We start from the raw sequence: 13506 nt of genomic DNA, 5'->3' as shown, positions 1-13506 counted from the left end.
GTTCTGTGTGTGACATCAAAGTACAGCGAGAGCGATTGTTTTGCTTTTTTGTTAAAGCAGTGTTGCTGTTGTAAAGTTTTACATCTACAGTTGTGTTGCTGGGTTTTAAAGCAGGTTTGATTTAGTTTCTTCCTTATCAGTCTGTATTTACAGCAATTTCATTGTCCACTCTGTTCAAATGTGGATGAATGGCTACACATAGATGTGTGCACCCACTGTCAGAGCTGTGTGAGATCACTACCATCCTGCTTTTGTGGGGGTGGGTAGGGGTGTTCAATAATTATTTTTGTTTAGTTTTTTCCCCATAGGTTTTTAACATTCTAAAAGCTCTTTATTCCAAATATACTACAAGCTAGTCAGTGTATTCAGCAGGTGTAATGTATTGTAAGTTGCTTCAGAAGTATTGCAAGTATTACGTACAACAATAAAACAGTGCATTGACATAAAAAAGGAAATTTACTTTTGGTACTTAAGTACTTTTAAAAGCAAGTACTTCTGTACTTTTACTTAAGTAAAAATCTGTCTTTACAACTTTTACTTGTAATAGAGTAATATTTGACCAGCAGTATCTGTACTTTCACTCAAGTAATGGAGTTGAGTACTTTGTCCGCCTTTGCAAATATATGTCCACTGTTTTATACAATGTCTTAAAAAATGTATACAATGTCTGTTTTACAATGTTTTATACAATGTCTTAAAATTTCCGCTGGAAATAGGTGTGTATTCAGCTGGGATGGAAACCAAAGTATGGTTGCTTTGATGTGCTTCCACTGGTCCTGCAGGCGAACGGAGAGGACCCCAAAGTTTTTGATATTCCTCCAGAACTGATCCTGGAGGTCCCAATAGAGCACCCAGAGTAAGTCTTTTGGGTCATTGCAGGGAACGGGGGATAAATTTGTTTTCTACATATTTTTGTGGTAACATGAATTTTATAGTTATTTTCATTCATTTTGGAGGTAGTTCGGCTTCACTGTCTCATGACAATAGCTTAGCACATCCTGATAATTTTGATACTGATGTTTTGCTTTTATTGCTTTATTACTTGTAGCATGTTGGCCAGCAAATGGGCTTAGAGACACGCAAGCTGTCTTGACTGTGGAAAGACCAGACACTTGTGGCTATCGGTGTTGCAGTGATTCATAGCTACCAGGTAAACTGTCCTTCCATTTTTGTCCTGTTATATGCATAATATTGATATGCTTATTGATTCAAGAAGCTGCAGCCTCACTGTTATTGCTTCTGAAATCATTTTCATGAAAATAGATTTTGGAAAGTTGATAAAGCCATTCAAATATTTATTGGTCTTGATGTTGTTACATTGCTCTGCAGAAAAATAAGGTCACCATCACGGACCACCATTCAGCAAGCGAGTCCTTCATGCAGCACTTGGAGACAGAAGTCCGTCTGCGTGGAGGCTGTCCAGCTGATTGGGTGTGGTTGATCCCACCCATGTCTGGATCCCTCACTTCCGTGTACCATCAGGAGATGCTCAACTACATCCTTTCTCCCTTCTTCTATTCAGCAGTGTAAATGTGGTGTAAATGTATGCTGTTTTTGAAGGCTGATGCATGGTTAACACACAAGTGGAGAGATGAGAAGAAAGGACTTCGGAGATGTAAGGTCAGTTTCAAAGGACTCATAAGGTACAGACCAGCATCTTCACCAAACAAAGCAACACTACATTACATTCATGCCAACTACCAATGCCATTTACATTAAAATACTTGTGTTCTTTCTTTTTAGAGTGGTGTTTTTATCTCAAACGCTCATCAAAGCAGTCATGGCCAAGAGGGTGCACTGCACTGTTCTCTGTGCCACAGAAATAGGGAAGTCACTGACCTTTGCCAAAAAACTGAACACTATGCTCAAACGTGCCTTTGAATCCAGGGTAAGAAATGCTGTCTTTAAAAAATGCTTTTCTAATATTGTAATAATACCAGATCAGTATACGAGCAACAACATTTATTCTTGTTTTCTAATATAGCTGGTATGCATGGAGGACTATGATTTCAGTGAGCTTGAGACAGAAAGCCTTCTGATGGTGGTCACTTGTACTTTTGGCAATGGAAAAAGCCCAGGAGTGGTATGGGAATAATATTGCAAATAATTATATGTAATATGTAAATATATAAAATCAGATCCTTCTGAAGATCCTTCAGAAATAATTCTAATATGCTGATATTAGAATTGCTGTGCTGAAAACAGTTCATAATATTTCTGTAGAAACCATGATACTTCTTTTCAGTATTCTTTAATGAACATGAAGTTCAAAAGAAAAACATTGATTTGAAATATAATTTGTTTTGTTACATTATAAAAACTGACCCCAAACACTTGAACAGTAGTGTATAAAAATAATAATTTCCAGAGGAATTCAAAATTGATTTTTGTTCCGTGCAAATTCGACACACTTTATCGACACATTAATATGTTCATGTTATCATTTTATGACATAATGTAACGTATCATATCATGATACATTACTATTACATTAATATTTCCTTTTCCTCAGAGCTTCAAGAAGCAGCTTTTCAACTTGAAAACCCTGAAAAACACTGTCAGGTGTGTAGCCTAGAACTGCAAAGATTTTCACTCTTCAACTGTATATGCTGTTGTAGTGCAGAAGCCCTGACTTGCTCTTCTCACTACAGGTATGTGTGTTTGGCCTTGGCTCACGTGTGTACCCACAATTCTGTGCCTTTGCCCATGCTGTGGATGACAAACTTGCTGAGCTGGGGGCCAAGCGTCTGACTGTCACAGGAGAGGGAGATGAACGTAATGGACAGGACGAGGCTCTTATCAGAGAGCCTGGGTTTGCACTGCTTTTAAGGTTGGTGAGATTTCCCTCGGTGCTTGGAAATTATGATTCAGTAAATCAAATAAATCAATCTGCTACTACTATGACAAATGACACATATGTGTTTTTAATTTAAGGATGCATGTGAGGAGTTTAACATTAAAAAACTGCTGAAAGCTGTTGAGCAACAGTCAGACGACTGGGACCCACAGAGATATAGAGTGCAGCATGACCGTTACACTCTGGACCGAATTACAGGTACATCTCTACCTCTACTTATCAAAACCCTAATAACTCAATAAACACATGGCTTTAACATGATTTTACAGTATTTATACACATGAATCTGTTTTTACAGCACTGTCTGCTCTTCACTCTAAAACTGTGTTTTCTATGATGCTGAAAAGAAGGCAGAAACTGCAGGGCGCTCAGCCAAGGTTTGATTCTACAGCTTCACTAATTAACAAACTTGTAAATGTTTTTTTTTTATTTTTATGTTTTTACTTATTTATTCGTTTTTTCAGTCGTTCTACTATCCTGGTTGAGCTGAAGACGAATGGAAACACAGAGGCCTTGAATTTTGCCCCTGGAGATCATGTGGGGATTTTTTCCAGAGAATTCTCCAGAGCTGGTGGATGGTATCTTGAAGATGCTCCTCCTGTTAACCAAAGCCTCCACCTGGAGTCCCTTTCAGACTCTAGCCATGGTGACTCTCACTAATGTCAGTTCTAATAAACGATCTACAAATATTGTTGAGAAGTGTTTCTGTTGGGCCTCAAAATCTAAGCTTATTTTTATGCCTCTTTCCTGTGGTGTCTTTCAGAGGAAAAGAGATGGCAGACAGATGAACGCATCCCTGTTTGCTCGCTGGTTCGGGGTCTTACGTGCTTCCTTGATATCACACCTCCACCTTTGCAAAGCCTGCTGCACAAACTCTCTACAGTTGTGGGTCAGGAAGAGGATCGCAAACGACTTGAAGCACTTGCATCGGTAATTGCATTACATTCATCCTTTATAAGAATTTAAATAGGGCAGTTGTTTATGATTTTGCACGAAATTACACATATTTCCAGTCGATGCATTCACAGCCGTCCTCCATCTCTCCATAGGATTTCCAGGAATATTCTACATGGGAAGACTTCTACAGGCCCACCTTCTTGTAGATGCTCGAAGAATTTCAATCTCTAAAGCCTTCCTTCTCAGCCAGCTTCCTCTCCTGAAGCCCCGTCTGTACTCGGTCAGCTCCTCACTGGACCGTCATCTGTATCTGTGGTGGAGTACCACACCCAGGGTATGAAAGACATAACAAAAACATTAAATAATTTCATAATCAAAAGCCAGATGTGAGGATAATGTCCTGTTCTGTTTTATTGCAGGTGGAAAGGGCCCAATGCATTTTGACACCTGCAGCACATGGCTTAACACCATCAAAAGAGGACACATGGTTCCCTGCTTTGTTCACCGGTACTGCAAATCTCAATCAAATGCATTTTAGCTTTCTGTATTCTATATCTTAGAAAACTTGACTGGCTCACTATTTCAGCTCGGGTGGATTCCATCTCCCAGAAGACCCCAGCACTCCAGTTATTCTGATAGGAGCTGGCAGTGGTATTGCTCCTTTCCGCAGCTTCTGGCAACAACGTGTCCATGACATGAAAAAAACAGGTAATCTATGCAAACTGATTTCATAAAGTTCAAACACTTATGATAAAGCTTATGATAATGCCTTAAGATAAAGTGAGGTTCTGTCCAAACCAGTTACCACAATATCCTACATTTTATTTGAGCCACCTTTAGTTCGTTTCTCTTTTAAATTATTGTAGTTAAAGTTATAATAGTTTGTCTTAACTGACTCCTTTTTAGGTCTGCAAATTAGTCCTATGATACTGCTATTTGGGTGTCGTGATTCAGAAACAGACCATCTGTATAAAGTAGAAACACTGAAGTTGAGACTCGATGGCGTTCTGGGCTATGTCAATACAGCTTACTCTCGCCAGCCTGGTAGACCAAAGGTACGTCTCTAAAGGTCTGTTCATGCTGTATCATACTAGAAATAATGTGTTTACTTATGTTTCTGTTTAAAATCCAGTAGGGTCCATTCAGTCTATTTTACTCATCAGACACATTTACACTGGGATCAGTTTGTGTCTTCTGTTTGTAACTGTAAGCTTGTGTTGTTTGGAGCAGATGTACAGTATGTGCAGGTTGTCTTGAGGGAGCAGCTATCTGATAAAGCCACAGAGGTTCTACACAAGAACGCAGGTCATCTCTATTTCTGCGGTGGCATGAATATGGCCCGAGATGTTGCTTGCACTTTGCAAGTAAAACAGGCATGACTATCACAGAAGCTGGAGAATATCTGGAGAGGTTGAAGGTGAGCTCTCAAAATGCATTTAGATACAGTGTTTCAATCCTCATGTCCTTATATGAACTGCTATGTGACAAATGAACTCATGCCATGATCATCGTTTTACTGGCAAGTTGAGAAGAGATACCATGAAGACATTTTTGGAACATAATGGCAAAGATCTGCTGCATCATATAAAGAAAAATCACAGTTTCACCACATGCTACATTTAATTAGTGTGATTCAAATGTGTTTTCACTATTTATATTCTTGAACTGTTTTAAACTGATGTGTATATATACAGTTTCTCTTCATCAGTATGGACAAACAAGATGATTGATTGCACATGTACCCTATTGTATGAGGGCAAAGCTCTGTGATTTAAAATGCTCAATTTTAAGAGGAAAGTTTATGGCTTTAGTTTGAGTGCATTTATTTTTTGTTTATAGTTCATTTCTGAAAGATGCTTCTGACATTTTCTAATGTATTTGTACTGTATGACTTTGGAGGCATGGCAACTTAATTGTTCTAAGCAATAAGTAACCAGCATTTTATAATTATATTTTATTAATGATCTTTCTTAGATAATTTATAGTGAAATGGATTTAATTTAGGTCAACACATAAAATAGATGAAATGTATGTGTAATTGTATAAATAAATAAAATGACAATGAATAAATGGTCAGATTTGTATAAAATGTGTGTGATGGTGGGGGGTGCAATTAAATCTAATCAAAAGTCTAAAGCTAAACAAACAGAAAGACTAAGACCATGGCAGGAATGGGAAGAAAGACCTGGTTGCAGAAAGAGAGGAGGAACTAAATGAGAAAACCAAGGTTCTCCAAGTAATGGCAACACAGCAGATTGTTTGAGTTTATGGGCTGAAGGAGATCAATCTACAATATGATATGCGGCTAATCAGTTTCTTGCAAGGTAGTGTTTCACAGTGTAAGAATCTATAGTCTGCCCCGACCCAGATTCCACTCCAATTGCAATATATGTTTGATCATGCTCATTTCCCAAAATGGGAGACAAAGGGGTGTCAGAACTTAATTAACATACAGACTACAGCTGTTACAACAGGTGCAACTTCATTTACATTAAGGGTAGTAAACTGTATAAAAGGTTTGAGCAATAAACATCATCACTTTTTCTTACAACAGATTAGAGTGAAGGGTGTTCGCCACCGTATTGCCTCAAGAGTCCTTCATTTACATTAAGGGTAGTAAACTGTAACTGTATAAAAGGTTTGAGCAATAAACATCATCACTTTTTCTTACAACAGATTAGAGTGAAGGGTGTTCGCCACCGTATTGCCTCAAGAGTTCAAAGACTCATACCAAACAATTTACTGAATAATTAAAACATATAGAGGTTTGAGGTGTCATATGACAATGTTGTCATATGTTAACCCACAGGTCAGGTCAGTGAGAAGCTACACCAAATACTGTGACTGCTTGAGAGACCAAGGGCCACAGATAAGCAAAACAATGGCATGGAGGAAGAATTTGTTAAGATGCCAACTTGAGACAGGTGGTTCTAAACTCCAAGGTCCCCCAGTGTTGTATATTCATTATAAAAATGCCCATGGAGTTTTAAGTACAAGTTAGCACATTTACAATACAACATTTCACCCAATTACAACTTAAATGGGCTGATTGAAATAATAAAGTCCTAATACGGTGACCTTGAATTTTATATTTTTGACTTCAACCACATCAGTGACATTCAGCAAATTAATGCTAATGAAATCTGAATGAAATGTAATATTGCCTCAAGAGTTCAAAGACTCATACCAAACAATTTACTGAATAATTAAAACATATAGAGGTTTGAGGTGTCATATGACAATGTTGTCATATGTTAACCCACAGGTCAGGTCAGTGAGAAGCTACACCAAATACTGTGACTGCTTGAGAGACCAAGGGCCACAGATAAGCAAAACAATGGCATGGAGGGAGGAGGAAGAGTTGGCATGGAGGAAGAATTTGTTAAGATGCCAACTTGAGACAGGTGGTTCTAAACTCCAAGGTCCCCCAGTGTTGTATATTCATTATAAAAATGCCCATGGAGTTTTAAGTACAAGTTAGCACATTTACAATACAACATTTCACCCAATTACAACTTAAATGGGCTGATTGAAATAATAAAGTCCTAATACGGTGACCTTGAATTTTATATTTTTGACTTCAACCACATCAGTGACATTCAGCAAATTAATGCTAATGAAATCTGAATGAAATGTAAATTTGTAATGCTTGATCATGATCCAAAATGATTTGTAGGTACTCTCTATTAAAATATGCACACACAAACACACTTCGGAAAAAAGCACAATTACTTTTGATTCATTTATTTACAAACAATACAAAATAGAAATCTGAATCAAGCTTGCTGCAGAATCACGTTCATATTCCACTCTAAATGGAAAAAAAGTAATAGTGAACCAAAATCAGAAATTTGAACAAGTCAAAGCAATTTGTAAAAATTCTAAGGTTAATAAAAACCAACCGCTGGGTCTTTATTTCCGATGTGATTTCTTAGATGCCGCAGCCTCTCTACGTCCTTGTTTTAAACCCTGTAAACGAGACAAGAGTTTAAGTTGAGTTTAGGTTGAAGAAAAAAAACAAAACCAGGTGCACAAGACAACACTTGTGAATGGCAAGAAGTAACACAGTAAAACTGTACCAAATAGTATCCCGTGTGATAGCCACTCATGTACCAGGAAATAAGCATACTGCCCAAAGCCTCATCATCCTCTAAAGAGTCTGGACTCATTGGTGGAGGTGGTGGGATCATCTGAGCCAACAATAAATTCATATTTTAGTTAATTTTCCTCATAAAAGCTGTATGTTTATAAATGCCTTTATTAGATCACTTTTCATGTAAGAACAGGTTTAGAAATTTCCAGCTGCTTCTTACTGGAGGACCGGGTGGAATCATTGGAGGCCATCCAGGGAAGAAAGGTCCAGGACCTTCTGATCGTCTGCCATCCATCTGGAGAGAACATAGTCTTAGTATTTGGTGTGGTGCAATATAAAAACAACTTATCTGACAAGCTAGCGAATCGCTTTGCAATGTGAATACTGCCTTTCAAAACGAGAAAAGACAGCGCCACAGAGATGTTAAATATTCACCTTTTGGAAGTGGGGTCCTGGTGGGGGTCCAGGTGGGAAGCCAGGAACCCATGATGGAGGCCCCATGGGAGATCTGCCTTTAGATTTGTGCTTCTGATGGCCGGACTGCTGCGGAGTGAAAGATCGTTCGCTCTCCTCTGTTGAAGACCCAACCTCTTTGACCTGCAATTAGACAAATGAACAGCAATATTATACAACTGCATTATTAAAGAAATGGTTCACCCAAAAATGAAAATTTGCTGATTTACTCCCCTTCAGGCCATCCAAGATGTAGAGCAATGCGTTTCTTTATCAAAACAGATTTGGAGAAATAAACATTACTTGCTCATCAATGGATCCTCTGGGTGCCGTCAAAATGAGAGTCTAAATGGGTGATTAAAACACCACAATAATCCACAACATGACTTCAGTCCATCAATTAACATCTTAAGTGAAAAGCTGTACGCTTGTAATAACTACAGTGAAAAAAGTGTGTCACCTGAATCAGGAGAGAAATACAATAAAACAATTCTAAACAATTATGTTGGTAGATTTTGTTGTAAAAGAGGAACAGGAGATTTCGGTTTTCTCTTATCACAGATTTTCCTCTTTTTCACTGGAAGAAGCAGTACTATGGATTATGTATTTGGCCAGAGATGATGGTTTGAAGTTAACACCTAACTGATGAATTTGTTTCTTACAAACATGCAGCTTTTCACTTAAGATGTTAATTGATGGACTTGATGAACAATTGATAAATTACTGATGTTTTTATCAGTTGTTTGGACTCATTCTGACGGCACCCATTCACTGCAGAGGATCCACTGGTGAGCAAGTGATGTAATAGTAAATTTCTCCAAATCCCTTCCAATGAAGAGAAAAAATCATCTACATGTTGGATGGCCTGCGAGTAGGTAATTTCAGCACATTTTCATGTGTGTGAACTATTCCTTAAACCCCTCAAATGACTAATTAAAAGCAGTGTCACATTCTACATACATCCGCCGATTTCTGAGTGTCTTCATCCAAATCTGAAGCCTCTGTCAGAAGGTCACTGAGGTTCTGCTCTTCCTCATTACCATAATCAGTATAAACGACCACACAGGTGCCTTTCTCCTGATCGATTGAGGAAATCGTAGCAGCATACAAGTTCAGCTTTTCACTTAAGATGTTAATTGATGGACTTGATGAACAATTGATAAATTACTGATGTTTTTATCAGTTGTTTGGACTCATTCTGACGGCACCCATTCACTGCAGAGGATCCACTGGTGAGCAAGTGATGTAATAGTAAATTTCTCCAAATCCCTTCCAATGAAGAAACAAAATCATCTACATGTTGGATGGCCTGCGAGTAGGTAATTTCAGCACATTTTCATTTGTGTGTGAACTATTCCTTAAACCCCTCAAATGACTAATTAAAAGCAGTGTCACATTCTACATACATCCGCCGATTTCTGAGTGTCTTCATCCAAATCTGAAGCCTCGGTCAGAAGGTCACTGAGGTTCTGCTCTTCCTCATTACCATAATCAGTATAAACGACCACACAGGTGCCTTTCTCCTGATAGGTAATTTCAGCACATTTTCATGTGTGTGAACTATTCCTTAAACCCCTCAAATGACTAATTAAAAGCAGTGTCACATTCTACATACATCCGCCGATTTCTGAGTGTCTTCATCCAAATCTGAAGCCTCTGTCAGAAGGTCACTGAGGTTCTGCTCTTCCTCATTACCATAATCAGTATAAACGACCACACAGGTGCCTTTCTCCTGATCGATTGAGGAAATCGTAGCAGCATACAAGTTGCCATCTTCAGACCAGAATGTGTAACAGGAGTCCCCAACTTGCCACTATAAAACGCATTTCAGTTCATCTGCATCGGCCAGCATTATTTGCATAGTCCAAATCAACTCAAGTACTGACACCATTCATGTTTACCTCTTTATCAGGTGCTGCGTTACATCTTTTTCTGCTATTACTCTTTTTCCGCTTCTTCACAGGGTTGTCTTTTTTGTGTGGAGTCACATTGTCCTCTCCTTTCAATGCATTCTGGTGGGTAAAGCAGGAGGAGAGAAAAACAACATCAGGGTTACTGTAGAAGCAAAGTAAACTGCAATGCATCAACTGTATGGTCGCATCTTTTTAAAGCATATTACCTTGAACGACGCAACCGCTTTATCATATGCTTTAATTAAAGCTGTATCGTCCCAAATGTCAGAATCATCACTCTGAAGAGAGGGAAGAGATCATTGACCACTGAACTCTGCTGAATGATTTATGCTACATATTTCTCAGACGTTGTTACTCCAACTGACTTTAAAACCAAAACCACAAAGCAAAATAATCACAATATATATATATATATATATATATATATATATATATATCTATGGTTTCAGAAGTTCGATTGCTACCGAGAACCGTTAACAAATAAAATATTCTGTAAATAAAATATACTGTATAAGTGTTTTATTACTTCATAGTAATATATAAACACGAAACGTGTTCAGTTGTTCGTGTAAATTAATGCGATAGTACATTTCTAAATTACTTCATGTTTCAGAACTAATCACGGCTGCAACAAACGAGGATACACGAAATTAATAAACAGACACGCATATCGCAGATGTCAGGGATAACGGGATAATGCGATGAACACGAAGCAAACAACGTTATGTCATTAAAAAAAGAGTATTAAGAACCGGTTCTTTGACTGTTCAAATGAACCGAACCGACTGTTCAAATGAACCGATTCGCGGAAATGAGTCGGCTGCGACACATCGGGCTTACCTGTTGCTTAGCAACTCGTGAAAATTCCTGCCTCTGGCATATTTCTGCATGTAAATATCTAACATCCACAATGCTGGACGCTGCTTTAAGTTCATACGGAGCACAGGTCGTGCTGGCTACATCGAGCGATGAGAATCACCCACCGGAGAACATTATCGACGGGTCTGTAGATTGCTAAAAGCTAGAAGAAGAGCCAGCTAACCTAGCTAATGTTGTCAAAACACTAAACAAATGTGTTTAGCTGTAACTGATGTATTTATTTATTAATTTCTATAGAAAAACAGAGACTTTCTGGATTTCAACTGGCATGTTTCCACAAGAGTTTATTATCCGCTTCCCGGACAACATGAAGATTTCCACGGTCTCCATTCACAGTTTCAACAGTAAGTAAAAAACACAAGCATCTTTATGCAACGCTGTCAGTCTTTAATATGGTAATGTCTTTACATTCACATTTCATTTCAGTCAAAAGGCTGAGAATAGAAAAAGGCACATCAGACGATGCTGAACAATTTGAAGCGGTTGCAGACACCGGTAAGTGAAACTACTATATTAATTATTGTCCATTCACTGAACATTTGAGTGTCTTTCACGTGAATATTGTTTGTTTCAGAGTTTGAGCACACAGAGAGCAGCCTACAGGCTAATGATATTTCTGTGAGTTACATTTCAAAGATACGACTCTTAACATGTCAAAGATAAGACCAAGATCTCACTTTTTCCCTTTCTTTTCTCTTCAGGTAAATGTATTAAACACAACACACTTACGGTTTCTCATACTGTCTGGATATGATCATTTTGTCTCTGTTCACAAAGTTAGTGTACAGTCATGAGATGATCTCCATCTGCCATGCCTTTTTGTAAACTCACATGGAGTAACCAAAGTGGATCACTGTATAGTTTTCTTAACAAATAAACATTCTCCTAATTTCTAAGTCTCCCCCAGTGTTGTTAACTAAAATTAAAACTAAATATATTAAAAGTAAAAAAATAAAACAGAAATATTACTCAAATTAGAAATGTTACCCTGGCAGCTAATTGAAATAAAACAAGTACACATTTACTAAAACCATAACAAATGAAAAAGCAAAACAGAAACATTTAAGAACAAAAATACAAATAAAATACTAAAACCTAAACTAAAATGACAATGGTCTAACAAATGATATGGTTTTGTTGAAATTTTGTTTAATAGTAGTGATGCATATAAATGAGCAATACCTTTGACTCTGAAATATTGACAGTGTGGATTGAATCATGGAAACAAATTGCTAGCCAGTTTGTCCCACATGAGGAATTTGATGAAGCTCTAAGGTGTAACAGTGGCAAATGGAAGTTTGGAAGTTAAAGTGTTCTTGGTATTTGAGTAATGCATTCATAGAAGCACATATTCATAACACTACAGGTATGCTTACAATGATTCTTCCTTTTAAAAATGTAGAAAACTTCAGATGTTTACTTTTATGTTCTTACACCAAATAATATTTTGTGATGAGTTACTGTCCAGAGGTGTAAAGTATTGGAGTAAATGTAATAAGTTATTGTACTCGAGTATCTTTTTGGATACTTTGTAGTTGTACTGAGAATCGAAGATATTAGCAACTTTTACTCTCTAACTCGCTACATTTTTGAACGAGTATCTGTACTCTTTACTCCACTACATCTTTACACCTAGCTTTTTCTGCAGCAGTTTATTTCTGCTACAAAATACGTGATACTGCCTATTACAGGTCACTGAAAGTACTGTGTTTTGCTCGTACTCACCCAAACTTGTCAACAAGGCTACTTTATGTGAATGTGAGTTCCTTAGCAAGTATTTGTGTATCAGCGGTGTTTTATTTATGAGATTAGGACATGAGGAAATGTAATTTTACTTAACATTATTTTATTTATCGATTACACTGAAGAGACCTTTTTGAAGGATATTGTTTTTTTGTTATGTAATTTTGAGGTGGTTCGTTTTATTTTGGTTTTAGAAAATAAACGTGATTGCTCTCCTCACAAATCAACTCTTTCTTGTTTTTGTTTCATGCTCTCTGTGCCTTGCCCTGGATGTGTGTCACTTCCTGTCTCCCGTGGTGTTTGTAGTCAGTTTGTAGTCTGTTTGTTCATTGGTTCCCCTTGATTAGTCTCCCCAGGTGTGTCTTATCTTGTTAGCCCCCTGTGTGTATATATAGCCTTAGTTTTTCTTTAGTTCCTTGTGAGTTGTCGTATCTAATGGTTGTCTGTTTGCCAGTCATTCTGTTCTTTGTTCCCTTTGGTTTTTGGCTTGTTTGTTCTAGTTTTTCCATCAAATACCAGCACATAAATCCTTGCCTCGATCATTTTCCCCAACTTCTCCACAACATTACAGTTTTTCACTGGCACGTCTCTTTGACTAGTACATTTTTGAGCCTATATTTAGTATAAGTAAAATACTTAAGTACTGTTAAAATCAGATACTCTAAGACTTT

The 13506-nt window shown here is 37.6% G+C and overlaps 3 protein-coding genes across 3 annotated transcripts in view; 2 read left to right on the top strand and 1 right to left on the bottom strand.

The window, feature by feature from the left end:
* nos2a (nitric oxide synthase 2a, inducible) overlaps positions 1 to 5686 on the top strand; it is a 7484-nt gene extending 1798 nt beyond the window's left edge. The window contains 19 exon segments of the mRNA XM_071582292.1: positions 717 to 856; positions 1049 to 1150; positions 1330 to 1620; positions 1744 to 1888; positions 1985 to 2083; positions 2513 to 2566; positions 2652 to 2801; positions 2804 to 2830; positions 2935 to 3055; positions 3156 to 3234; positions 3322 to 3503; positions 3621 to 3787; positions 3907 to 3985; positions 3988 to 4056; positions 4059 to 4088; positions 4174 to 4261; positions 4341 to 4462; positions 4661 to 4809; positions 4985 to 5686. Coding sequence (XP_071438393.1) covers positions 1592 to 1620; positions 1744 to 1888; positions 1985 to 2083; positions 2513 to 2566; positions 2652 to 2801; positions 2804 to 2830; positions 2935 to 3055; positions 3156 to 3234; positions 3322 to 3503; positions 3621 to 3787; positions 3907 to 3985; positions 3988 to 4056; positions 4059 to 4088; positions 4174 to 4261; positions 4341 to 4462; positions 4661 to 4809; positions 4985 to 5011 — 1617 coding nt within the window. The 5' untranslated portion in view covers positions 717 to 856; positions 1049 to 1150; positions 1330 to 1591 and the 3' untranslated portion in view covers positions 5012 to 5686.
* A 1796-nt stretch (positions 5687 to 7482) lies between these two features.
* On the bottom strand, positions 7483 to 10506 carry LOC107552536 (survival motor neuron protein 1-like; the record flags this gene model as incomplete). Its single annotated transcript, XM_016234435.1, has 8 exons — positions 7483 to 7565; positions 7657 to 7723; positions 7834 to 7944; positions 8068 to 8142; positions 8283 to 8444; positions 9916 to 10113; positions 10202 to 10312; positions 10420 to 10506. Coding segments are annotated over 7 exons (801 nt in total), but the record flags the coding sequence as incomplete, so codon positions are not given.
* Positions 10507 to 11001: 495 nt separating this feature from the next.
* On the top strand, positions 11002 to 12010 carry hspb11 (heat shock protein, alpha-crystallin-related, b11). The gene is made up of 5 exons (XM_016234451.1): positions 11002 to 11215; positions 11330 to 11436; positions 11519 to 11587; positions 11667 to 11710; positions 11794 to 12010. Exons 1-5 carry the CDS (start codon positions 11007 to 11009, stop codon positions 11884 to 11886), a joined length of 522 nt encoding a protein of 173 aa, XP_016089937.1. The 5' UTR covers positions 11002 to 11006; the 3' UTR covers positions 11887 to 12010.
* The last annotated feature ends 1496 nt before the right edge of the window (positions 12011 to 13506 follow it).

Source organism: Sinocyclocheilus grahami, unplaced genomic scaffold (assembly GCF_001515645.1).
Source record: "Sinocyclocheilus grahami isolate Dianchi unplaced genomic scaffold, SAMN03320097.WGS_v1.1 scaffold453.1, whole genome shotgun sequence".
NCBI classification, from domain to species: domain Eukaryota; kingdom Metazoa; phylum Chordata; class Actinopteri; order Cypriniformes; family Cyprinidae; genus Sinocyclocheilus; species Sinocyclocheilus grahami.
This window is presented reverse-complemented; position numbering and strand designations above follow the sequence as displayed.

Coding starts and splice junctions, on each gene's coding strand:
- hspb11 (XM_016234451.1), top strand. CDS start 11,007: ATGAACCGATTCGCGGAAATGAGTCGGCTGCGACACATCGGGCTTACC. Junction 11,216..11,329: donor CCGGAGAACATTATCGACGG/GTCTGTAGATTG, acceptor TAATTTCTATAG/AAAAACAGAGACTTTCTGGA. Junction 11,588..11,666: donor TGAAGCGGTTGCAGACACCG/GTAAGTGAAACT, acceptor TGTTTGTTTCAG/AGTTTGAGCACACAGAGAGC.